Source organism: Lynx canadensis, chromosome B4 (genome assembly GCF_007474595.2).
Source record: "Lynx canadensis isolate LIC74 chromosome B4, mLynCan4.pri.v2, whole genome shotgun sequence".
NCBI lineage: Eukaryota > Metazoa > Chordata > Mammalia > Carnivora > Felidae > Lynx > Lynx canadensis.
Window position 1 is genome coordinate 45,043,960 of NC_044309.1, and position 26,454 is coordinate 45,070,413.

Genomic DNA, 26,454 nt, shown 5'->3' on the forward strand with positions numbered 1-26,454 from the left:
TCAGGACTGTCTTTTTTTTTGCTCTAAAAAACAGCTAAAAACATCATAGATCCAATTTGTTCATTTTCCCTGTTGTATAGTATCCTCTTGTATCAGTATGCCATAATTTATTTACCCATTTTGTCATAATGGACATTTGTATGACCTCTCAATTTCAGCTATTAAGAAAAATAGTAATATGTACATTTTTGCATATATATATATACCCTGGTGCACAAGTACCAAAGATTATGGGGCTTTGAATCGAAGTGTGATTAATATGTCTTAGGAAATGCATCTTCACTTTGATTACATAATTCCTCCCTACCACACAAAGTGGTTGTTTCCAGTTTATAATCCTATGAATACTGCGTGAAATATCCCATTGCTTCGGACCCTTTCCAAAATTAGTGACATCAGACTAATGTTTATACCTTTATATTTATATAAACTATACGCTTATATTAACATTTTATATTTTGTAATCCTTTTTCTATTCTAATTTTTAATTTATCTGAAGTTCAAAAAATTTTGTTATTCTTTTCCCTTCCTATGACTGCGATTACATATATCTCTTCATATTGCATTGTATATGATATACATTTGTTAATATTCCATTATATAGTTTTATAACATTTCTTCCTTGTGTCTAAAGCATCTTTTGTTACCAGCACGTGTTACTATGCAGAGATATTTCCTTTAATCAAACATTCTATCAGATCACTTTGAGAAAATAGGATTAGGTAACAGCATGGTGTAAGGGAAACTTCAGTGCTTTTTCACATCTGAAGGGACCTGATCAAAGAAATGTTGAAATTCAGAATGAACCTACTAGGTCTTTCTGTGAAGGTATGTTCTCTTAGAATACAGAAACTGCTTTCAATCTTATCTATAAAGCTAAACGTATTAGTTTTCTCAGAGAGAATTTCAGATGCCACAGTAGTCTCGGGTATCTGTCTCAGCTTGCTGTTTCCCTGAATCAGAATGAGCGGCCTGAGTGAAAGATAGTTGAAATCACCACGACAAACATCTTGGCCTGATTGATATCTATGCACCTTAAGAAATATCCAACTTGCTGTTCGAGTGGGAATAAGTAAATGATGAAGAGGAGGAAGAAGATTGTCACCATTTTCATGCCCCTTTGACAGACCTCTGCTGGAGTCCCTCAAGCCCATCAGGTTGAGCTGCAAATTCTCGGTGTCTCACCAAGAACGGAAATAAAAGGAGCAAGGAGGTCAGGGACAGGAGAAAGGGATAACTTAGGTCAAGTTAGGAAGCAGATGCCATTTAAGACAGAAAGTTTTCCTTATGTCTTAATGCCAAGTTCATGTACTTTAAAGGTGATCATCCACAACTCACCATGACTCATCCTGCATTAAGAGGTTACCAGACTACAAGAACAAAGGCTCCAGGAAAAGCATGAGACCCATTCTGTTCTCTCTCCACTTCAGCCAGATGAAAAAGAAGTGGGACGAACTTGGCTACCTTAAGGAAGCAGGAAATGCTTAGGCAGGTGGCAAACCAAGTAACTAAGTGATCAGTTCGTGCCCAAAGAATAGTAATCACTTTAGCTAGTTTACCAGTGACATATGGATGTGGAGACAGCCCCCTCATAAATGAATCAAACAGTGACCCACTGTTGAGTGATTCTGGTAGCTGGTAAGGATAGCCAAGCTAGAAAGGATGAAATCAGCTGGTAAGACTTTCCCATTTGTGACCCACTCAGTGCCGTTTGCCCATCCAATGAACCCATCTCCCTGCATTCCTGAGAGGACTTCTGCTGCCCCTATCAGAAAGGAGATCTGATTCCAACTGACATTTCCGTGAAAATATTTCTGATGTGGTGCCTCACTGTCAGCTTCTAGTTAGACAGTTGCAGGTTGACATCCATTTATAGCTATTTTCATTATTATTCCAGAAAGGACAGCCAAAATTCTGCTATGTGATATAGTTTCAGAGATCTTCACAAAGGAATAGTTCACTCTATTGATACCATATCCCGGTGCTAAACCAAACAGTTCTAGGAAGAGATACAAAGCTTCCTAGATAACCCTGTTATTATTTATAGTCAGCTACTATCTAATTCCCAGAGTAAATGCTAATCAATGTCCACTTTTCGTTGGTACTGGCTGAAAATGCCCATTTGTGTTAATGACTACATGCAAGGTATGAAGTCAGGTTGCAAATATAAGAGAGATTATTTGCCACTAATTTCTACTTTCATCTTCCCTGAGCCATTCATTTGAATGCAAATATTTTAGATTTCGAATAGAAATTGCTAGAAAAAATTTTTATATAACTCAGTCATTATTCATCACTCATTGAATAAGATCCTTCTACCAATCAAGTATGTTTGCTGATTCAATATCATTTAGAGGAATAATTTAATAAAATTATTTATAGTTCAAAGAGCACACCCAAGTTCTAGAGCAAATAACTATAAATAATTAGTGCATAATATTGTAAGAGCTAAATCAGAAGTTACAAGCAAGCGCACTGGGAATATACACGAGGAAGCTGCAAATGCTACAGTGCATGATCATTTATGGTGTTATGAGGATAGAAACATTTAGCTGAACTTGAACTCTTTAGGGTGTATGAAGAAATAGAAAAAAAGAACGGATATTCGAGACTGATCTAAGAGCATGTATAAATTATCCAAGCGACATAAGCAAGCTACACCATGCTTCTAAAGGAGGAACCTGTTTGTTTTACGATAACTTATTGGCTATTTCGGTTGAAATGGTACTAAGTGCCCTGCGACATGTCTTAAATTCCATTTCACCTGCCTTCTGAGCTATAGAGAGGCTATATTTCCCAGCCTCCCTTATAGACGATTACGGCAATGTGACCGAAAACTGAACAATGTCGAAGGAGTGAAAATCATTTACATAGGAGTGCATCATTTACAGGCCCGTCCCAACAAAATCTCCCCGTGAACAGTTCTCCATACACCTCTTTCATCCTGGCCGTCAGGAATGGGGATGACTCCAAGGCGATCCCAACCACATGTTAAAGATGGAATCCTTTTGATCAGTCTGATTCCCTGGATAACTGTATAGAGAAAGCTCCTCAAACACATCAGTACTGTGAAAAGAGCAATTTAAATCTGCATTGTGTATGAGTCACTTTTATGTTTGGAGCCTATTTGTGGCAGCATTTTGTCTTCCCAGTCTAATGCAGAAATTGGAACTGAAAGTGTGCAGTTTCATTTAGACGATCTGAATAGTAAAGAAACAGAACCAAGAAATCTGTGCATCCTGCAGATTTTCGTGGTGGATTTTGTTTTCATTGGTTTTCCAGCCATAGTATAGCTTTATTCACCCATTTCTTTGGTCATTCGCATATCATTTGGAGCAACTATTCTATGAGACAGCTTTATATCCTGAGGAGTCAGCAGGAAACATCATAGACATGATCTACACATTACATTGTTCATATTTTACTGGGGCAGACAGATTATTAAAAACAAATGAATAAATCAGATACAGAAGTAATTTATTGGAGTTTTGATAATGTTAAAATTTCATAATGTAAGAATTATTACAGACATGTAGATTCAGTTCCTGAACAAGGTTACACATTTCTTTCTTATAACAGAATTTGTTATTAATAACATCTCCACACATTATTTCATCAATTTCCACAAGATTCTAATAAAACAAATGTTGAAGATATTCCTGATATTTATTACACACATATAATAAATACTATTTTAGTATTTGCAGAAGGATAATTATGTATCATAATTTTTAAACATTTATTTAGTTTTGAGAAAGAGAGAGAGAGCAGGGGAGGGGCAGAGAGAGAGGGAGAGCCAGAATCCCAAGCAGGCTCCACACTGTCAGCGCAAGGCCTGATGCAGGGCTCGAATAACGAAACGATGAGATCATGACCTGAACCGAAACCGAGAGTCAGATGCTTAACTAACTGAGCCACCCAGGTGCCTCCATATTATTTTTTTTACTATTCTTATAATGAACATATTTTTAAGACAAGGAACAGCTGAGTCTTGTTATTTGAAGCTTAAGAGAAACTTTTAGGTGGCAAGATGGAAAAAATAATTGGCAGTTCAGAGATTCAAAGACGAAAACTGAACAATTTGAGATCAGACCTCAACTTCCAAAAAGGTCTTCTTAATTCACAAACCGTAAGAAATGACTTTCCTAGTGGCATATGGGAACATAGAAGCATTGAAAGCAAGTCACGATCATTTTTTTCTTTCTCATCCCTACTGCAGAACTTGATTTTTTCTCTGAGATGTTACCTACTTGTATTAATCTAATATTCTTTAGCTTTGCTTCTTATACACATATGTGAAATTTATTCTAAATATAAGTGTCACTCTTGAATTTTATTGTGTGCATCTTTTTCTAATAAAGCTCTGATGGCTCTCTATTAACCATGACAAATTTATGATGGAATAATACCTACCCCAAACACTCATCCTCAATCTGTGATTTACAATCCAATATCATTACCATCCAAAAGACCGAAGATCCAAACAATAGAATCTAAACACACCGTGGTACATATGCATGGATCTAATTACAATGGAAAAGAGCAATTATTTCCTGAGATTAAGTTGTCATTCTTAAAAATGCATAAATATAGATTATAAACTCTTAAACCAGAAAATAATAACATAGAATATGTATATGAAATACACATTGCTTCATAATCCTGAGGAATTTCTTACAATATTTCGTATAATTAGATTTCTTACCTGAAAAAATCAGCTAATGAAATGATAATCATATCATTTTTCTTATATTTTTCACAAACACATCTGCATATACTTTTGTGATATGCTTAAATAAAAGGCTTTCTAAGGTAAACCTTTGGAAATTACTCCATGATATACTCATTAGAAAAAGAGGTAAGAAGTATACTTTTTCTTAATGTTTATTTATTTTGAGAGAGATAGAGACAGAGCATGAGCAAGGGAGGGTCAGAGAGAGGGAGACACAGAATCCGAAGCAGGGTCCAGGCTCTGAGACATCAGCACAGAGCCCGATGCAGGGCTCAAACCTATGAACCGCAAGATCATGACCGGAGCCAAAGTCAGACGCCTAACCGGCTGAGCCACCCAGGCGCCCCAAAAGAGGTAAGAAGTATAAAATGTTATGGACTCCATCAACTGGTTTTCTCCTAGAAGACACACGATGCTCCTCTTTGTTTCTTTCAGTCAGCACTTCAGCTGCCACAGAAATGACAGAAAGGCCTGTCTTAGCTTCTTGTTTCCCCGAATCAGCATCAACGAGTGGATTGAAGGATATAGGATTCCAATAACCTGGCAAAGGAGGAAGCCGAACTCGTTCTGCAGCCAATTAGAACTCCAAATTGTGATCGTCAGAGTAAAGAAGTAACCGGCAAAGAACAAGAGAAAGGAGACCACCGTCTGCATGGCTCTTATGTGGACCTTGGTGCTGGGATCTTGGGATCCCTTGCCACAGAGCTGCATCCGCTTGAGATGTTTCCAGAGGGAAAAGATCAACAGCACAAAAGACGTCAGGGACATACCAAAGGGTATGAAGTTTGCTAGTGTGAATATAGTCATATTTGAAAGCTGTAAAATGTCCCTCAATTTGGTCTTCCTAGTGCCGTTTCCTTCATATACCTCAGTCTGCACTTTCTCATGTATGCTCACCACCACAACATGACAAACCATAAAGAACAAGGACCCCAACAGAATCATAAGAACTATGCTTTTAACTCTCCACTTGAGGCGAAGGAAAATAAGGCTGGAGAAGTTGGCTATTTTGAACAAATAAAATATGCTGAGGCTAGTAGCCAGCCAGATGCTAAAATGATTGCTTACTGCCCAGGCAATTTGAAAAATAATTCTTACTTCTAAGCTATAGAAATCTGGACTGAACAAAGTTGCATACCAATTTATTAATATTACCCAGAGCAAAGCAATTCTGGAGACAGCCAGAGCAGCGAGAATGTGATCAACTGAGGAGATCTTTTGTCTCTTGGTCCAGTCAATGAAGTTCACCAGTGCTATGAAGCCATTGGCAAAATTTCCTAGGAGAAATTCTATTATTACCGCGATGGAAAAAATGCTCGGTAGTGCGGTTACCATGTCTAGAAAGGAAAACAAACAAAAAAATCTAAGTCTAATGTCTGATGTCGCTGGTTGTGCACCTGATCCCTAAGTGTGCAGTAAAGTTGTCATTTCTTTTAAATTCTGTGACCAATGTCAAGCAGGAAAGCCCCAGGGTATGCCAATAGATGAGCTCAGTGCTGTCTTGATGAAAACCATTGTTATTCCCAAATGGCTAAAGTGACTCCCACTCATACACTGTGTGTCTTTGCCATGGTTGGATTATTTCATAACTGGTGTTGAGGTGAAAGCTGGGTTCACATTTGTTAACATGCAAATAAGGACATATTATTTGCAACTTTTTCCTTGTTTAACTTTTCCATAATTTGTGTTCACCAACTGTAGTTGTTAGATAGTAAAATTTAAAACTCCAGTATGTAGAACAAACAGTGAATGTCCACAAGCTATTTCATGGAGCTGGGTCATAGCTACGGTCTACAGTGCTATGGACTTATTATTACTTTTTTAATGCCAGATGTACATAGGAAGAATTCAAGCTTTTCCTATCAAAAGCATCCAGAAAAGACAGACAATTCTCTCCAAAAGCTGGTTGCTGATAATTAATACTTATATATAACTTTATTTATTTAGAAGCTCATAAACACACACACACACACACACACACACACACACAAATACATATGCATCTCATGGACGGAATTACTGTTCTATAATTTCCAAAATGTAAAGTCAGTGTCCAGAGATCATCCTGGTTCAAATCCCCCCTGTAGGCTTTTTCAACCCCTTATTAATAGCTATCAAATATATCTTTCATGCTTAGGTCTTTGAGAAAGTCTCTCTTTTGAGTCTATTTAATATGTATTAATATTTAGTTAAAACATTCAAAGATTTTGTAAATAGTTTTGGGCATTTCAAAAGAATGCATGTTTTCCATTGCCAGTTCCAGATTTTTTTCATATGTGAATAGTCATTTTTATTTTGTTTCATTTGTCGTAACTTCTTTTTTAAGATTAACAGATGTTAAAATCAACCTCTACCCTGGATTTCATTCAGTTTCAGTTTTTGTAGTAATTGTTTTTAATTTTTTTTTAATGTTTATTTATTTTAGAGAGAGAGAGACAGACACAAAGTGTGAGCGAGGGAGGGACAGAGAGAGGGAGACACAGAATTGGAAGCAGGCTCCAGCCTCTGAGCTCTCAGCACAGAGCCCGACGTGGGGCTCAAATCCACGGACCACCTGATCATGACCTGAACTGAAGTCAGACACTTAACCGACTGAGCCACCCAGGTGCCCCAATAGTAGTAATTGTTTTTAGCAGAAGATCTTGAGCTGGACTGCCAGGATGAGAAACCCAGATTGCCTGCTTCATGTATCTCTGATCTTGGACACTGCTTTAAAACCACTCTCTGGGGGCGCCTAGGTGGCGCAGTCGGTTAAGCGTCCGACTTCAGCCAGGTCACGATCTCGCGGTCCGTGAGTTCGAGCCCCGCGTCGGGCTCTGGGCTGATGGCTCAGAGCCTGGAGCCTGTTTCCGATTCTGTGTCTCCCTCTCTCTCTGCCCCTCGCCCGTTCATGCTCTGTCTCTCTCTGTCCCAAAAATAAATAAACGTTGAAAAAAAAAATTAAAAAAAAAAAAATAAAACCACTCTCTGCCTCTGTATGATCACCAGTAAGATGTGGACAATAATGATACCCTCTCCCTGCAGTCTTTGTGAAGAGTTTATCTACTACCTGCGATCCTGCCTGTCTGGTACAGAAAGGGCAGGAAAGGTTGTTACTTAGTCCTCTGATCCCGTGTTATTTGATACTTTAAAGCTAACCTGTGATAACTTCCATTTAGGAGTAGAATGTAGCCGATTGGAAAAGGCAAGATGTCCTCCTCTAACAAGCAGGATAAGGAGAATAAATTGCCAAAATTACATTTTAAATTCATCCCAAATCTGTGCGAGAAGAGAAGACCACCCAAACTGAGATCTAGGATGCAGAGTCTTTTCAGGTAAAGAGATGATCTATATATTCAGTGAAATCCCTATCAAATCCTAGCAGGCTCTATTCCCAGAAAGTGAAAGACTATGTCTAAAATGTATATGGAAATGCAAAGTGCCCAGAATAGCTGAAAGGATTTTTTTTTAATGTTTTATTTATTTTCGAGAGAGAGAGACAGAGTATGAGCAGGGGAGGGGCAGAGAGAGAGGGAGACACAGAATCCGAAACAGGCTCCAGGCTCTGAGCTGTCAGCACAGAGCCCAATGCAGGGCTCGAATTTATGATTCACGAGTTTATGACCTGAGCCAAAGTCGGATGCTTAACTGACTGAACCACCCAGGCGTCCCTTAGCCAAAAGGATTTTTTTAAAAAGAACAAATCTGGAGGATTTCAGTTCCTGGTATCGAAGCTTGCTACTAGCATGTATTAATCAAGATAGTGTAATATTCACATGCAGATAGACATATATACCAATGAAACACAACTGAGAGTCCGGACTAATATTGACATTCTTGGTCAATGTGTTACCAAACCCAAGTTCGGCTGCCGGTCGCTTGGAAGGCCATCACTCAGGAGGAGAGTTTTTGACGAGAAAGGAACATGGGCTTTAGTCAGAAGGCTGGCAACCTGGGGAGAAGGCAGACTCTTGTCCAAAAACCAACTCGGAGGTTTCCTGCCTGACCCAGGGTTTTTTTTTTTTTTTTAACAGGTTTAGGGTAGTTAACCAGCAAAAGGAGTGCAGCGGCCTGCAACATTTCTTGATTACGTGCAGACTTGATGATACCAGCTCCAAATGTTATCTCAGTGCTCAGGGGTTGTGCAAGGGGGTCCGGTTCCTGTTTGTTGATGTGCAGGAGTACTCTGTTCTTTCCTCAAAGGAGGGCAAGGTCTACAGATACACAAAGGGAGGTCAGTAAAATCATCAGCGTGATCTAAATGAAGAAAAGCATTTTGCTAAAACCTTGCTAAGCTAGTCAGAAAGCTGAGGCAGCTTTAAACAGACTTGCTGGCTGCTGTGGCCTAGGAAAGTTCGGGTCCTTCACTCCTCAAGGCCAGTGGTCTGCAAATCTCAAAAAAAGTAAATGAGTTCTTTTACAGATCAAGGGCCTTAAGTCAGTAAGTAAGAAGGGTGTTAACATGGAACAAGTTAACCCTTAAGACTGGCTGTGGGGCTGTTGCATTAATTTGCAATCAATGGGAGAAATTATCTTTCTTTAGTTTTCAACAAATGAAGTTGGGACAATTAGAGGCCCACATTGATAGAGATACGTTTGGGCCCTGATCTTCGTATCATAACAAAATTAACTCAAAATTGATCGTAGAAGCTGAATGTAAGGGGAACCACTATAAACATTAGAAAAAAAAAAACATAAAAGGTTGGTAAACTTGAATTAGGCAGACTTCTTAGACCCAACACCAAAAGCATGATTCATAAAATTAATAAACTAGTAAATTGAATTGCATCAAAATTGAAAACTTTTGCTCCCCACGAGGTTCACACCCTGTATAACTCTCTCCCCTTAAGAGTGGGCAGGAGCTGTGACTTACTTCTAGCTTGCAGAATAAGGCAAGCATGAAGAGGTGTTGCAGATACTTAAGCTCCCAAAGCAAATGATTTTGAGTTAATTAAAAGGGAGATGATCCATCATGGGCTTGATGCTATCAGGTAAAGCTTTAAAAGAGTGGCTGGACCTCCCCTGAGTGAGAGACTCTTGCTGGCTTTAAAGACGTAAGCATCCACGTGACAAAGTGCCTATGGAAAGGGCCACAAGGCAATGAACTCTGCCAATACCCTGAGTGCACTTGGAAGTGGATTCTCCTCCGGTCAAGCCCGTAGATGAGGTTGCAATACCATCAAAATGATTTCAAGCTGGTGAGATCCTGAAGCCAAGAATACAGCTAAGTCTCGCTCCAAAAACCTGTGACATAAGACATGTGGGGTTTTTTTGGTTGAAGCCACTAAATTGCTGGTCATCTGTTGCACAGCAATAACAAATGAATACAGTTGACAGTGACTCGGAATTTAGTGTTTTGGTCTATTTGTTAGAGATCTCTCTTCTTTCAGGTGAGAAATGCTCCACAATTTGGTTTGCTAGTTTTTTGTTTATCCTTCTGTTTGTGCAAGAATCTCTCTCTCTTCTTCTGGAAAGGAGAATGTCTGTATTAGTGAATTTTAGATCTGTACTGGTGAATTTTTGTGTTCTATATTTATTCTATCCTGGGTCCTGTTTTTATGAGTACGAAATTTTTGCCTACCTCTGGATAAATGCTCTTACAAAAGGAGTACGGTTCTGAGTACTTTCCAGAGCTTAAGTAACACTTATGTTTTTTTTTAATTTTTTTTATGTTTATTTATTCAACAAAAACTAATTCAGGAGCATTTTATTTTACATTTATTTATTTATTTTGAGAGAAACAGCACATATGCACATCCAAGTGGGGGCAGGGGCAGAAAGAGGGGGCGAGAGAACCCCAAGCAGGCTCTGTGCTGTCAGTGTGGAGCTCTTCACGGGGCTCAGTCCCACAGACTGTGAGATCATGACCTGAGCCAAGATCAAGAGTCAGTCGCTTAACCCACTGAACGGCCCAGGTTCCCCCAGGAGCATTTTGCTACAGGAAACCAGGTTTATATAATCCAAATGATTGTTTCATCAGATCAGATTGACTCAATACTTTTGATTTGAAGACAGGCATATGTTTTCACCTCACTTTGTCAGTGTGGGGTATGTTTTACTTTTTATAGAGATTTGGGATTGTCATTCTAAATTCCTATAATTCTTATACTGGTTTACTGACAACATAAGCTAAGATTATGTCCACATCTTAAAATGCACACAAAAAAGTAAAAGGATATGTTCAAATAAATTGAGTAGAAATTATGAAATGTTTTGTGTATCAACGGTAATTGTTTTCTATAGTATATCAGCTTGAAAATCTTCTAAAATTCTTAGTTAAATTTTTTTTAATTTTTTTTTTTTTTTTACATTTATTTATTTTTGAGAGACAGAGACAGAGCATGAGCAGGGGAGGAGGGGCAGAGAGAGAGGGAGACACAGACTCTGAAGCAGGCCCCAGGCTCTGAGCTGTCAGCACAAAACCCAACACGGGGCTCGAACCCACGAACCATGAGATCATGACCCGAGCCGAAGTCGGACGCTTAACTGACTGAGCCACCCAGGCGCCCAAAAAATTCTTAGTTAAATTTAAGACTAATATTAAATAGGGTGATAACTGAAAATCTTTGGATTGTTTCTAGGTGAGATGGAATGCTAAAATGTGGTCACCCAACATAGTTGTTATATATGTACACATATTCTTATACATAAATATTCTTAAACATAAATATCCCTATATATTCATTTAACAAATTTATATTTGATCCAGTATCTAGAAAATATCTGCAGAAATGTTGCTCTATCAGAGCTATTTGGCCATTACTCTAAGTGAAACATCGCTGTGTACACATTTTTACCAGTTTTCAGGTTTTCCTCTTTTGTTCCCATTACTTCATGTAAAGATAGACTAGTGATCATTTAGTTTTACAGTTTTGCCAATATTTTATAAGTTACAGAGAAGAATCGTGATGGAAATAATGGAAGAATTGGCATTGTCCGGAGATCAGGGATTCGATTTGGATCAGGATGAAATAAGAAAATGAGCACATTTGGGGATCTACAAGTTTGATGGTTGGAAATATAACCAAATGCTTTGACACAGCTTACATAAACAGGTGGAGTGTAATTCCCCTACCATGAAATGCGGGCCTTGGCGATTTGTTTCAGTGAAGAGCTTGTCACAGAACTGACACTGGTTAACTTCCCAGATAAGGCTTACAAAACCAGTCATCTCGGGACATCAGCCTTTGAAGTCTTGAGACACGATGCTGGAGATCCCTTGTGGGGGAAACAAAACAAAACAAAACAAAACCAAAGAGAAGCAGATTTGAGATGCCTGAGCATTTCACGTCCTCAGCTGTCTGCGTCTTCCTGGTGCCTGCACCTGCATCAGGCCATCATGATGACTCCAGCCACTCTTTGCAACCTCATAAGAGACTCAGAGCCAGAACCGTGCGGCTGAGTCACTCCTGAATTCCTGACTCTTGGTAACCAAGAGATGATCGTGATTATTGCTGTTTTAAGCTGCTAACTCTCAGGTGATCTGTAATGAAAAACAGACACCCAATATAGTGAGAAATAGTTTCTTTTGTTAGATGGGAGCAGGATTTTTTTGTCAGTTTTCAGTGTGGGATGTGGGGTAAACAACGAATGTTGGAGAGCTGAGGAAGCCGACTACATCGAATAGGTGTCATTCTCTTTAGTCACCCAAAACTGAATCCTATTCCTGGAAACATGCCTTGTTAGATCTATCTCTAATTTCAGAGAACTGCATTGAAATACTTTCCCAGCCTCCCTTGAGATTATGAAAGCCCCTGCAATGGCTTGTTGATGTGCCAATTAGGCATTTTCTAGAATTTTCTCACTAGCATGTTTGTGCTTAGGGTGTTCTACAAGGGGGAGTCTCTCAGGAGAGCTAAAGGGCATATCAGATTAGGGCCCACTCTAATGAAATCATTTTAACCTAATTAGCTTTATCAAAGCCCTATCTTCAAACACAGTCATGTTCTGAAGTACATGTGGATTTTGGGGGGACACAATTCAGCCCTTAGCAAGTACCTAATACAGGTATGACAATATTATGCCCTTCATATTTGCTGTATTTCATTCATTAAAAGGGAGTTACTAAGTCTAGCTCATACTCAAGTTTACAGATTTTTACAAGGGCACAAACACCAGACAGCTGAATCACTGGAAGCCATTCAAGGCTGTCTACCACACTCATTTGAGAGGACAACAATAACAACAAAAAATAATTGAGGGATTTACTTTCCTAGGCTTCCTTGAAATTATATGGGAGATTATGGCCAAGGATTTATCAAATAGAAGCTAGTAGGCAAAGAAACAAGGACCACACAAAATCTAGCCTACAAGGTAGTGCCACCATATTGGTGAAACCAATATCCATTGTCTATGTTGTTTGAGGCACAGCCTGCTGACCCTCTCTGCGATGGGCATCAGTGTAAACTTCACTCTATCAAATCTGCAGTGATTTGTGGTATTATAAGTGGCTGTGTAGCCTCCTGACCCCATACTTTGGCCAGACTATAGATTCTCCAAGCTATCCAATCTTTAATATATTATTTCTCTGTTTAAAATCGACAGAGTTAGGGGCATCTGGGTGGCTCAGTCAGTTAAGCGTCCATCTTTGGCTCAGGTCATGATCTTGTGGTTCATGAGTTCAAGCTCCATGTTGGGTTCTGTGCTGACAGCTCAGAGCCTGGACCCTGCTTCGGATTCTGTGTCTCCCTTTCTCTCTCTGCCCCTCCTCTGCTCCTGCTCTGTCTGTCTCTCTTTCTCTCTCTCTCAAAAATAAACATTAAAAAAAATTTTAGTAAATAAAAATAAATAAAATAGAGTTGTTTTGTTTCCTCAAATAAGAGCTCCAGCTATAATACTGTGTTTATAGCCATGTTTAGGCCATTTGGTCATGGTTAAACAATGCCCTTTGTGGGGGCATGTGTGAATAAACACATATGCTTGCCTGAACTTTGATCTCTTCAAGACTTTTTCTCTTTTTTTTTTTTTTAATTTTTTTTTTTCAACGTTTATTTATTTTTGGGACAGAGAGAGACAGAGCATGAACGGGGGAGGGGCAGAGAGAGAGGGAGACACAGAATCGGAAACAGGCTCCAGGCTCTGAGCCATCAGCCCAGAGCCTGACGCGGGGCTCGAACTCCCGGACCGCGAGATCGTGACCTGGCTGAAGTCGGACGCTTAACCGACTGCGCCACCCAGGCGCCCCAAGACTTTTTCTCTGAGTCTACTCCTCTCTATCCCTGTGCACACTATGCCTGAGTTCATCTACCACCTGCAATCGCCAGCCCAGTTGGGAGGCTGTTTAGATGGGTTGGGCCATTTCAGTCATGGAGATTCGAAACTTTGCACATGGCAACACTGGGAAGTTGTTCCTGCTGTAGCATCCACAGCGAGGCTCCTTCCTTACCTACGGCATCCCTCATTGCTGCTCTCCCCAGAGCAACGGTGATTTAGTCTTACCCTGTCTGTCTTCATAGTACTACTCTTGGCACCTTAAATGATTCCCAAAAGCTCACCAGTGTGGATGTGGTCTGTGTCAACCATGCGGGCTCGTCGTATATGTACACGTCCTGTTTTAAAAGTATAAATATATACTTTTTTGTAATGTTTATGTATTTATTTCAGGAGAGAGAGGGCATGAGTGGAGGAAGAGCAGAAAGAGAGGGAGGGAGAGAATCCCGAGGAGGCTCCATGCTGTCAATGCGGAGCCTGACGCGGGGCTCAATCTCACAAATCGCGAGATCATGACCTGCGTCAAAATCAAGAGTCGTACTCCACCGACTGAACCACCCAGGCGCCCCAAAGGTGTAAATATATTCTTAAAAATAAATTAAAATATGTATACCTGCATTCAAAAAAATTCTCATTTTGGCTATGGTTTTCTGTTTGTTTTGTTTTGAATTCTCATTTGTGTTATCTCTTATAAAGATACGTTGCTTTTCATTTTGTTTTGTGTCATTCGTTTAGCTGTATTGTCTTTGCACGTAAAACCATGCTAGCCTGGCAGCTATTTTAACTTGGTCTGCCTCGAAATTTTCTATCAAGTAGAGACAAATAATAACTACGTTTGTTACAGGAGGGTGGGCGAGACACTGGTCCTCGTCTCACAGAGCCGAAGAATGAATCTCACAGACAACAACAGAGAGTGAGCAAAGCAATAGAGTTTATTGAGGGAAAGTATAAAGCTCGCAAGAGTGAGAGGGGTCCCGACTGGGTAGCCGCTGAGGATTTCTGTCCCTGACTTCTTATTGGGACCTTATTGGAAAGTTTGTGGGACTCCACTCATGGGACTTTGCCCAGGTGGGTCTGGAATACGTTTTTCCTTTTTTTTTTTTTTTTTGGCCCAAACCCTGCTGTTTCTTCAGCCTCCCACTTGCAGAGATAAGGTCCCTTATCTCTCTCTGCCTAATGTTTCCCTGTTCACTTTGCTGTGTGTGTGTGTTGGGGGGGGGGGGGTGTTTGTTTTGAGAATTCATTCGTATAAAGCTTATCCTCAAATAAATGCCTTAGACATAATAAGCTGAAAAATGTTGCCAGCTCCTACCGTCATAATCATAATCATTACTACCAACGGAGAATAAAGACACTGTTTCTTTTAATGTTGCCGGTTCATGACTCAGGGAAAAAAATCAACTCTCATTTGCCACACGAAGACCTAAACAAACAAACAAAAACATTTAATTAATTAATTAAAATTTAAATTTAAATTTAAAAAAAACACCACAGATGTCAGTTATAATTTGGTTTAGTTTGGCTAAAGAATCTGACTTTTCTGATCATGATGCTAGGTCAAGATGTATGCTAGAAAAATATTCAATATTGCATGCAAGAAGGATGTGTGTATTGGCAATGTATAATAGGCATCAGAAGCTTCACTGACCAAGTATGTATAATAGGCTATTTTTGTTTTGCCGTAAGCCCAGGGTAATTAACCAGACATAAAAAGTTACAAAACATTTTCTTGGAAGATGGGTTAAATTTATGGAAGAAAATGCCTCTGAATACTACCTTTACAGTGTTTTCTGGTACAATGGCCTGCAGAGTGGCCTTGATTTGAATCTTTGTCACATCTCTCATTCTTATTTTTCTCAGTAATGTTACTGCACCATTGTTACTATACCAAGGTTATACTATACTACGTGTTATACTATACTTACCGATGTTACCATATTCCCCTTTTATGATTCTCTGGATCAAAGAGAGAATGTTTCCATACAACCACCAAAGGGGAAATTAACAGAAATACCTCATTAACTCTATGCAGGGGGAAACTTGAGAAATCAACACAGAACACAGCATAAGGACACAACATACACGTTGTAACTTTCAGATCCTGGAAGTCCTCCAGCGGAAGGAAAGAAAGAAGAGAGGGAGGGAGGGACACTGGTGAATTCTAACAACAAACAAAAAAAATCTTGCAGCTCGGAAATTGTGCCTTTTGGTCCTCAGTCAGTTTTTTCTTCCTAGGATTACCCTACTTTTTAAGTTTTCTTCACTGAAGAGCAAAGTTTTCCATAAATAACAGTAAGGAGAAAGGAGAGCTGATGGACAATTTTTGAAGAACGATACAGTTTGTCTACATCTTCAGGTGTCATTCAGCACATTAAAAAAAGCATCTGATTTTATTATAAAATTGTGAAACTATAAACACGTTGTAAATTATATAATTATAAATATGCATCTATTTATTTCTAGACATATAGGAAAAATTTGATTCTAGGGCTATATTTATTTTTTTTTTAATTTTTTAAAACATTTATTTATTTTTGAGACAGAGAGAGAGAGAGCATGAACAGGGTAGGGTCAGAGGAAGAGGGAGACACAGAATCTGAAACAGGCTCCAGGCTCTGAGCTGTCAGCACAGAGCCTGATGCGGGGCTCGAACCCACAGACCTCGAGATCGTGACCTGAGCCGAAGTCGGACGCTTAACCGACTGAGCCACCCAGGCGCCCCACCTAGGGCTATATTTAGAGTACAAGAAAGTCCAAGGGGAAGACACAGGAATAGATTTTATAAACTCCCCAAACATTCTTAACATCTTTATTTTCCCATGTTTTCCCTTTGAAGAGTGTCATTTATTCCAGAGTTTAAGTTTTCCTTCCTGTTAGAGAACACTTCAGCTGCCCCCAAATCCTAACACCATAAATGAATGGCCTACTTTACCAGATGTCACTATCAGCTTGCTAGGCGACAATAAATGGCTGTACACTATTACCAGTACCCCTGCTTTTTGAAAGTTCTTGTTATGCCGCTTGACTTTTCCAGAAGACCTACATTGGTTACCTGTTTTTGTGAGCTGAAAGAACTCCGAAGAGGATTTTTTGCTTTTAGGAAAAGAGGTAAAAGGCAAGAATAGCATTCAGCGCTCACCCCAGCCGTGGGAGGGGTCCCACCCAGCGCCTTGCCTGGGAACCGGCCTGGGCATCTCAGCCTCAAGCCGCCAGAGCCTTGAACTGTGTCTGTGAGCACCTGTGCTTTACTTCGATTTACTTTGTGCATCCCTTAGCAAGATGTGTCCTGAGGTATCAGAAAGGCCCAAGACAGTTTATTTGGGGGGTTCGGGAATGCTCAAAATTTTTTCTATGTAAGTCAACGGCAATTGCTTCTTTGCTTCATGCCATTTCAGCTTCCAGAAAGTTTCAGAGGAATGTTCTGCTTTCAGATGATGGGAAAAATGAACTCAAACACATGCTTTATTCATGTAAACCTTCAAGTAGGCGTTTCCTCCCTTGTAACCTCATGCGCTGCACAGGCACATTCCTCCACAGCCTTGCGGGAATTATTGACCTTGTTTTTCATTCCTTTTCCTCCCCAGTACTTGCTGCAGGAACCAGGGAGGGAGGCTACCTCATAATGTCTGTTTTGCAGACACAAGACCAACATGTAATGCACCAGAAACCCCGGATGGAGCCCTGATGTCCAAAGCAACTTGAAATCCCAAAAGTTTTGAGTCTCCCCTTGAGAAGTTCCAAGGCCCATCCAGTTCCTGCCCTAACTCCCACATACCCTGTTAGCCCCATAAAAATTGTCCCGAGGCTCAACAAAGGCAGGGCAAATTTGGGAGTGCTCCCCTGCCTTCTCCTTGAGCTGCCTTTCCAATAACAAAACTTTCTCTGCTTCAAACCCAGTGACTCAGAGATCAGCTTACTGCACGCGGGACACGAATCTGATTTCAGGGTTTTGTTGGAGGCGGTTAGTTAGTTTTTAACAGGATGCCCGGAAGCCAGCAAAGAGAAGTCATGGCCAGCTATCAGGAGAGTCAGAGGCCTGTCCTGGCAACATCCCAAAGCAAAGCCACAAGAAGCTGGATCAAACCAGACAGGCCCAAGATGGCTGACAAAGTAGGCTGGAAACCCTTCACCAAGTCAGGAAGAAATAAATGGTGCTGAAACCCAGTTGCCAAGAAATCCCCAGCTCAGATAATGTAAATTCCACCCCCTTATTAACAACTGTCAAGAAAAGATAGAAGCTCACAATGCACAGCTCGCTTGCTCTCTCACTCTCTCTCTCTCTCCCACTCTCACATCTCGGGAGTGTATTTTTTGCTTTAGTAAACTTTGCTGCTGGTACCACTCACCCACTGTGTTGTGTCTGTCTTTGAATTCTTTCTCGTGATGAAACCAAGAGCCTTCACTGGCATCTTTAGGATGGGTGCGGCGGAGGCCTCTGGGCCCGGAATCTCCCCAGTCCACCCAGAAGTAGTTTGGCAACAGAAACCTGGGTGAGAATCAGCACGATAGAAGTCCAAAAGAGAAAGAAGAAAGAAGTCACCAGTGTCATGGCTTTTACACAAGCTTCAGCGTTAGGATCCTGGTACCCTTTGATATTAAACTCTATTGATATTAAACTTGCTATGTCTCCAAAGAGAAAAAAGTAACAGAAAAAAAAGATGCTGTGGGAATAGGTAAGGGGATGGTAATCTGAACATTGATGGGCACTAAGAAAATAATGGTTTGTGTTTCATTCATATTAATCTTTCATGATGTCTTGCTTGATTCTCATTTTAAAACAATAGGAAGTATATGGTCTATCACTGGGAACTAAAAAAGAAAAAAAGAACAAAGACCCCAGAAAAATAATACCCTCTTGGTTTTCCACTTCAACCAGAGAAAAAGAGGATGGAAAAAAGTAGCTATCTTCAGGAAATAGAAGATGCTGAGGCAGGTGTCAAAGCAGACACTTAAGTGGTCGATCCTCAGGCAAAACAGAATAATAATTTAAAAAAAAAATTTTTTTACATTTATTTTTTTTGAGAGACAGAGAGATAGAGCACAAGTGGGGAGGGGTAGAGAGAGAGAGAAGGAGACAGAATCCGAAGCAGGCTCCAGGCTCTGAGCCCGATGCGGGGCTTGAACTCACAAACTGCGAGATCATGACCTGAGCCGAAGCTGGACTCTCAACCAACTGAGCCACCCAGGCGCCCCATAATTTTTTTTTTTTTTTAATTTGACCACTGCTGTGTGGATCTGCAGAGAGCACCAGTGGATCAAATTGTAAGGCATTGGCCCCACTCTCGGCTACTGCCCTGCAATTGACACTTTTTGTTGCTTCTTTGTGTGGTACCTGTAGGTCATGATGGTTTTTACTCAGCTTCTGTGTTATTCATGGGTCACAGTTTCTGATTCACATTCTTTGAGCTGGTTATTTTCCTCATTCCTTAGATGTTCCAGTTTTAGGGAGATCATTTGCTTGGTGGTTAATGGCTGAGAACATACATTTAAAACTTCTGAGGGAACACAACATGGTGGGTAGATTATTATGTTTACTAAAAGCAGGGCAAGTCCCAGTGTTGGAAGTGTACTTCAAAGCCATGGTCTCCAAGACCTAAACTGGTTACAAATCAAAAAAGTTAAGGAATGACTCTGTGGAAGGAGTCAAACTTTTTTTTCTTAACATTTATTTATTTTTTGAGAGCATGAGTGGGGGAGGGGCAGAGAGAATGGGAGTCACAGAATCTAAAGCAGGCTCCAGGCTCTGAGCCATCAGCACAGAGCCTGACATGGGGCTCAAACTCAGAACTGTGGCATCATGACCTGAGCCGAAGTCAAACACTTAGCCGACTGAGCCACCCAGGTGCCCCAAGGAGTCAACCTTTTAAGTCAAGCACCTTGCTCGGTGATCTTAAGTACCTGAGTTTCACCTTTCCCAAAAGTGTTAATCCAGATGCACACAGATGCCTCCTTGCTCAGCTAAAAGATAGTCAAGGGCTATCCTGTTATCAGGAACAACTTTGTCCTGAGAGTTGAAGGATTTTTGTTGGGCCGCTACTATCTTTAGCAAAGGAATCTGCCGTGTCTTCGAGAGTCAGGGAGAGGTTTCTGATCATATGTTCATTTACCCTTACCCCTAACCATGGAAGCATGGCCCTACTAAAAGGAGCAAGTCTTGAGTCATGAATGCTTCCAGCTGTGTCTTCTTTTTCAACTTGACAGAGTAAATTCAGGGGAGTCAACCAATGAGATGTCTTAGTTTCCTTGTGAAAAGTTAGGGGCGCCATGAGATAACCTAAGAGGCATTGCCCAGCTGTGTACCAGCTACCCAGCATTCATGGGTCCAAGAAGAAAGATAACCACCACAGAAAAAAACCAAACCCTGCTGGAGTGCAAACCATTCCCATTAGGGTGGTGATGTTCAGGAATTCACTCACGGGGATTGTTGCATTTATTCATTCAAGCCAAGGGCTATTAAGTTTTCAGCACAGACAGCAAGAAAATCTCCTAGCCTAAAAGAATGAGTTGTTCTAAATATCCTGCAGAGATGGGTGCTGTTGGTAAAGGTCTCAGAGAGTGGGGGAGGGGGAAGGCAGATGTGATTTAGATAATCCTGGGAATGTGGGGGTGCACAGGTACCGAGATTCACATAAGCAGCTGCATCTAATTGGGTATGTACAGTTATAATTGAAGAAAGGTAAAGACAAGGCACAGGCTGTTCTGGCTGTAAAAGTTGAACTCAGAGACTTCGGGGGCGGGGGTTGATTGTAGTTTGCAGTGACACCAGGAAAAGAAGAAAAAATATTCACAGGGAGGACCAAGAAGTCTCTAGCATCATGGACAGATTGAAATCTTTGAGGACAACTCCAGCAATCTGAAAGATTACCCCCCCACCCCCACCCTTAGTGAGAGCCTGGGAGATATGGATGAGGTCGTTATCTTTCCAAGCCAATGCCAGAGTGAAGGCAAGAAAAAGCATAAGAAAAGAGTTCATGTTTAGTTAAACTATGAAGTCTTGATCTGGTGTCCTGGGTGGAAATAGTCCACTTTGATATTAACTATTGCTCTTCTGCGCCAATTTGTTTCAGAGGGCTCCGACGTTTCCCTGGACCAGATGTCGGGTGGAGCCTTGTTCCGCTGTGAGATGTGAATCCAATACCTTTTAACTGGGCAGCAGTGTTTTTGGTCAGGAGCACTTGGTAAGGTTCATTCCAGTGAGGTCTGAGGACCGTTTTTCTCCGTTGATATTTCCAGAGCACCTCCTTCCCAGGTTCCAGTCTGTGACCACCAGGATCCTCTGAATTGGAATCTGGGAAGGCTTCTTTAACCTATTTATTGATGATAGGCTTCAGCATAAGACACTAAAGACTTACAGTAGTTGGTTATCCAAGCAGATAATAAGAGATCAACAAAAGGATGTATACCCATGATGATCTTGGCGGAGTGAGTTTGTCTTCCGAAGGGGGCACTGTGAACAATCAGTGAGACCGGAGGCAACACCTTAGGCCACAGGAGATTTTATGTTTGAGGACCCCATTCGTTCTCTCAGCCTTGCTCATTGATTGAGGGTGATAAGGACATAACAGGCAACAGCCATACAAGAGGTATGTATATTGCCATGGTTTTGCATGAGCATTCCCAAAGCTTGATTATCCTTTCATGTATAAATAAAAATGGAAGGCTGTAAGTAGCCCTAAGGTAGGCGGTAACTGCAGGGTTGTTTTAGCCTCATAAAAGCCTGTTCATATTTTTCTTCCCAAGGAAAGGGCTCAGCGACTGAAATTTTAGTAAGTTCATAGGGTGGGGGAGCCAGTAGAAACCAATGAGGAATCTACAGAATGCAATAGCCAGCCAGGCCTAAAATCTATGAAGCTATCCCTTACATGAAGGAGGGCTGAGGAAATTCTTTCACTATCTTAATCCTTATTGGAGACAGCTGAATTTCTACAGCACTTACATTATGACATAGGTAAAGAACAGTATCTAGAGAAAAACTTTCTTTAGATGCCTTATGTCCCTTTTCAGCTAACTGTTATAGCAAATAAATGGAATCTTTTAAGGATGGCTCTTTGGTAATTGAGCACAGCAAGAGATTGTCCACATATTGTAAAAGGGTTGATTTTCCAGAATACTGGGGGGTATTTAAATCCTGGTGAGGTCCTTGGGAGCAATAAGGGGGCTCTGTGAACCCCTGAGGCATGATGGTCCAGGTATCTTGATTGTTCCAAGTAAAGGCAAACAGATATTGGCTGTTGGGGTCTCCAGGGATGCTGATAAAAAGCTGAACCAAGATCTACAATAGAGAACCATTTGAGTCTGGTGGAACTTATAACAGAAGGCCATGGGGGGGTTGAATAGCTAGGGAACTGGGAATAACCACCTTGTCAATAGCTGTCAAGTCCTGGACAAATCACCATCCCCGTCCATTAGGTTTTTGGACTGGCAAGATTGGCAAGTTACAGGGGCTGCTGTAGGGAATGATTAGCAGCCCCTCCTCCCCCAGGCAATTAGGCCTTTTATCATTGCTGTGAGGCTTTATATGGCCTCAGGGTTTAATGGATATTGAGGCAATTTAGGAAGAATTTTAGTCACATCTACCTGAAGTTTTATAGTCTGCACTTTTTATTCTCGCAGTGTCAGAAACAGACCACAGTTTTTTTGGTTTTGTTTTTGGCACCTCAGCTATATAGGGGAGCTTTGTTAGGATTTGTCCTCTTCTAGATCAAGAACAGATTATAAAGAGCATAAAGGATCAGATTCAGGTTGATCAGAAAATTCTAAGGTAAAGTCTCCATTAGAAGCGAAGTGTATTGCCCTTTTACTTATTTTTTTTAAGTCAAAAAAAAATTTTTTTTATTTATTTTTTTATTTTAGGAGACAGAGAGAGCACGCACACACACGGGGAAGGGGCAGAGAGAGAATCCGAAGCCCCACACAGGACCCACTCTCAGCAACCATGAGATCATGACCTGAGCCGAAATCAAGTCAGATGCCCAGCTGACTGAACCACCCAGGCACCCCATATTAGCCCTTTTAATTTAGAAAGGAGATATCTACCTAATAAATTAACTGGAGCTGGATCACATAACAAAAAGGAATGGTTTTCAGTAACAGATTCCAGAGTCATTTGCACTGGTTGAGATAGAAACCCTCTGTGAACTTTATTAGATACGCTCGCTAAGGAAACCTTTTTACTCAAGAGGAATTTGTTGTCCTATGAGAGTGGGGTTTAAGGAGAAAGCGGAGCTCCAGTAGCTACTAAAATCTGGCAAGGTTTTCCATCAATGTTAATTGCAGTTTCCCCCGACTGCTTAAGGGAATTACTGGTAACAGTCTGATCAGCCCTGGGAGGGGCCCATAAAGGAGCCCACCCTTGGAGGCATTCAGGGAAGGGAAGACTTTGCATAGGACCTTTGAGGACAATTTTATTTCCAGTGCCCAACTGATTACAAACCTTTAGGCCATTGTTTTGATGGCGGAGCCCTAGAATGTGCAGGGCCCAGGTGTCATTTTAGCTCCCTGGCCTCGGAGCTGTTGTAGCTGTAAAGCCAACTTGGCAGGTTTTTGTTTCCAGTCTTACTTGAAGTTCCTTTCAAAATGCCCAGCGCTAGTGCTAAGTTCAGTCGGGTTGGTGGCTTCCTATCCTGCTCTCTGCCCTTTTATTAGCCCACTGATCTCTGGAGGCAATCCATTTACTAATAGAGCAGCTAGGGCAAGTTGGGTGACCTCATTTAGTGTATGGAGTCCAGAATGCTGAAGGAAGAGTGCCTCCAAAAAAGGCTTTAAAGTCTGCCACAGGTTCATCTTTCTTTGTTTGCATGTTTGAAACACAGACCGATCAGTGTGGGTAGGGAAAACTCCAGGAAAGGCTTTTAAAAGATTAGCTGCTATTCTGGGAGCTTTCTCCGGTTTGTAAGAGCACCACGCTAGAGACATGGCATCTCAAATATCACCTTCAGAATTATGCCCTTCTTCCCGCATCCATTCTGGGGCTTCACCAGGTCCTACCAACAGTTGCACAAGCTGATAAAGACCTGGCAGCCTGGGGTCACAGGCTCTGATAAGGATTTAAAACTCTTAAAAAACTCAGGATCCTCCTCTTTATCTACGACCCTTAGTTGTCTTTGACCAAGAAGTGAGAGAGATCTGAGGAGGATGCCCTGCAACCTCGGGTGGTTTTATTTTTAAAGGTAACTGCTCAATTGTCTCTTCGGAGTGAAAAGGCAGTTCAGATAGAGAATTAGTAGACCACGAGAACCCAGGAAAAGAAGGGTAGAGGGGAGCAGTAGAAGTCATGTCAGTCCTGTCCTCTTATCTTAGGTACCTTTTGTGTTTTTCTCATTAGCTTTCTGTAATGAGCCTTTCAATAAGGCTATTTCAGAATCTTGAAGCCCTTTGGAAGCTTCTGCACACCAATTAATTAGGCATCCCTTTCTGTTTGCTTAATTTGGGAACCCTTACTTTCTTAAATGAACAATCTTGTCTAATTGGAATGCTTCCCATAATGGCCATTGCGATTCTAGGTTATTTTTAGTAAAATTTTTCCATCTTGCTATCTACCTGCAACTTCTGGGACTGTAATTCTTAGATGTAAAATAAGCTGGTGTGCCGAAAGGTGGCATGCTTGACTCTTCAGGATTTAAAGATCTCATTAGCCAAGATGTTGGGTTTCTGGGAGACAAACTAATGCCTAAAAGGGATACGCCATGGCGTTGGGGACTGTGCATGTTTTACAGTGTACCTCATTGCACAGATGTCTTCTTGAGGTTGGCAGGGTACCTCGAGTCAATCTAACCTGTTCAGCGACTAACTTATCCTATCTTGAAAGACTTCTTGATGTGGCAAGCACTCTAACAACCTTTAAATGCCTGACCTGTGTCCACCAATTTTTGCAATTCTTTTGGCCTCCAAGATCCCTGCTAGCAATAGCCCTTATCTACACAAAACAAGACAGACAAACAAACAAGAAGGCCTGTACAGACTACCACCAATTCCCTGGGAAATTTGCTGAGGTTTTGTACTCCGGGACTTGTAATCTGAAGGGCTAAGGGTTTGGTTCTGGGCAGACCTTTCTGCCAGCTCAGTTGGGCTCTGGGCATAACTGTCTGCCAGTGTAAGCTGACCTGTCCTAGTTAGATTGGTGGCTCAAAAGCAACAACAACAACAACAACAACAAAGCCTCTCAGATCAAGAGGGGCTTACCCAAAGCCCTCAGAAATGGCGAGAAAGAGGAACCCAGTACTTCGAATTGCTGGCGGCGAGGAAGTTATCATAAAGCACATCTTAAATAGGATTACAGATCATTACAATTCTTAAACCTTTATTTATTCAACCAACGCGGCAATAAAAGACCCTAAAGGCGAATGTATACCATTATATAGTTGTTATCGAAACTTAGCTCTTTCAACATTGAGAAGTTTTAACTAGGCAATTAAAGACCTGATAAAGATGAAACCTAAAGCTTTGTGTTTTTTGGCAAAGAGAAAAAACCCTTTGTTTCCATTGTCTTATCAAGAGCAGAACAGTCCAAGAAAGCTTTGTCTTTTTGAACAAAGAGAAAAGCAGAATTTTAACCTTACACCAGTGTACTTTTAAAATTTCATTCATCTCGGGGCGCCTGGGCGGCGCAGTCGGTTAAGCGTCCGACTTCAGCCAGGTCACAATCTCGCGGTCCGCGAGTTCGAGCCCCGCGTCAGGCTCTGGGCTGATGGCTCAGAGCCTGGAGGCTGTTTCCGATTCTGTGTCTCCCTCTCTCTCTGCCCCTCCCCCATTCATGCTCTGTCTCTCTCTGTCCCAAAAATAAATAAATAAACGTTGAAAAAAAAAATTAAAAAAAAAATTTCATTCATCTCAACCTTAGTGGAATAAAGTCATAATTTAAAAGACATGCCTATCTTAACAATATTTGATCTGTATCCCCTTAAAAGTTTACCATTGTTAATTTTCCCCGTGGAACCAGTGAGGAAATTTACAGTTAAAGGGGGTGTTTTTTGCTTTCTGACAGCTTGGGGAGTAGTGCTAAGGCACTGAAGAGTCAGATAAGCAGGCCGCACCCTGGGGGTGCAGAAACGGGAAGGGGGGTGGGGGGGAGAAGGCGGAAGAGGTGAGGAACCACCTAGGGGCTTGAGGGTCGGCAGTCCAGTCAGAGGCACCGAGGGCAGAGAAAAGAGTTCACATGATCCTAAAGTCTGTCAACTCAGATAGATGAGCAGATATCAATTTTTGTTTTGTTTTATATCATGCTTTGTTTTGTTTTGCTTTTTGTTTTTGTCTTCCACTAGTGGAATTAAGCAGTCTAAGTCGGGCCAGAGAAGACAGGGAAGTTCCCCAAAACAAAAGGAGTTTCAGCAGCTGCTTGGGAATATTCCTTAAAATCTCCACCCCGAGGCAGGCTAGCCAGAAACAATTGGCTCTAATCATCATAGTTATTAATCCAGGAAATGAATGAGAGAGAAGCCTTCACATACAGTTCGAGTAACCAGAGTGTATAGGAAGAAACGGTGAGAGAGAGTTAGAGTTCCCTACATTAGGGATGCCCTCTGTAAAATCCACCG

General features: G+C 41.1%; 1 protein-coding gene and 1 long non-coding RNA gene across 2 annotated transcripts; both read right to left on the bottom strand.

The window, feature by feature from the left end:
• Window positions 1-5,153: 5,153 nt before the first annotated feature.
• Window positions 5,154-6,067, bottom strand: LOC115519348 (taste receptor type 2 member 20-like). The gene has a single exon (XM_030323270.1). The coding sequence runs from the start codon at window positions 6,065-6,067 to the stop codon at window positions 5,168-5,170; it is 900 nt and encodes a 299-aa protein (XP_030179130.1). The 3' UTR covers window positions 5,154-5,167.
• Window positions 6,068-8,383: 2,316 nt separating this feature from the next.
• Window positions 8,384-12,108, bottom strand: LOC115518376. Its single transcript, XR_003970246.1, has 3 exons — window positions 11,787-12,108; window positions 9,829-9,955; window positions 8,384-8,925 (listed from the first exon to the last, which is right to left on the bottom strand). It is a non-coding gene; the product is annotated as an uncharacterized LOC115518376 (long non-coding RNA).
• Window positions 12,109-26,454: the final 14,346 nt, after the last annotated feature.

Coding starts and splice junctions, on each gene's coding strand:
- LOC115519348 (XM_030323270.1), bottom strand. CDS start 6,067: ATGGTAACCGCACTACCGAGCATTTTTTCCATCGCGGTAATAATAGAA.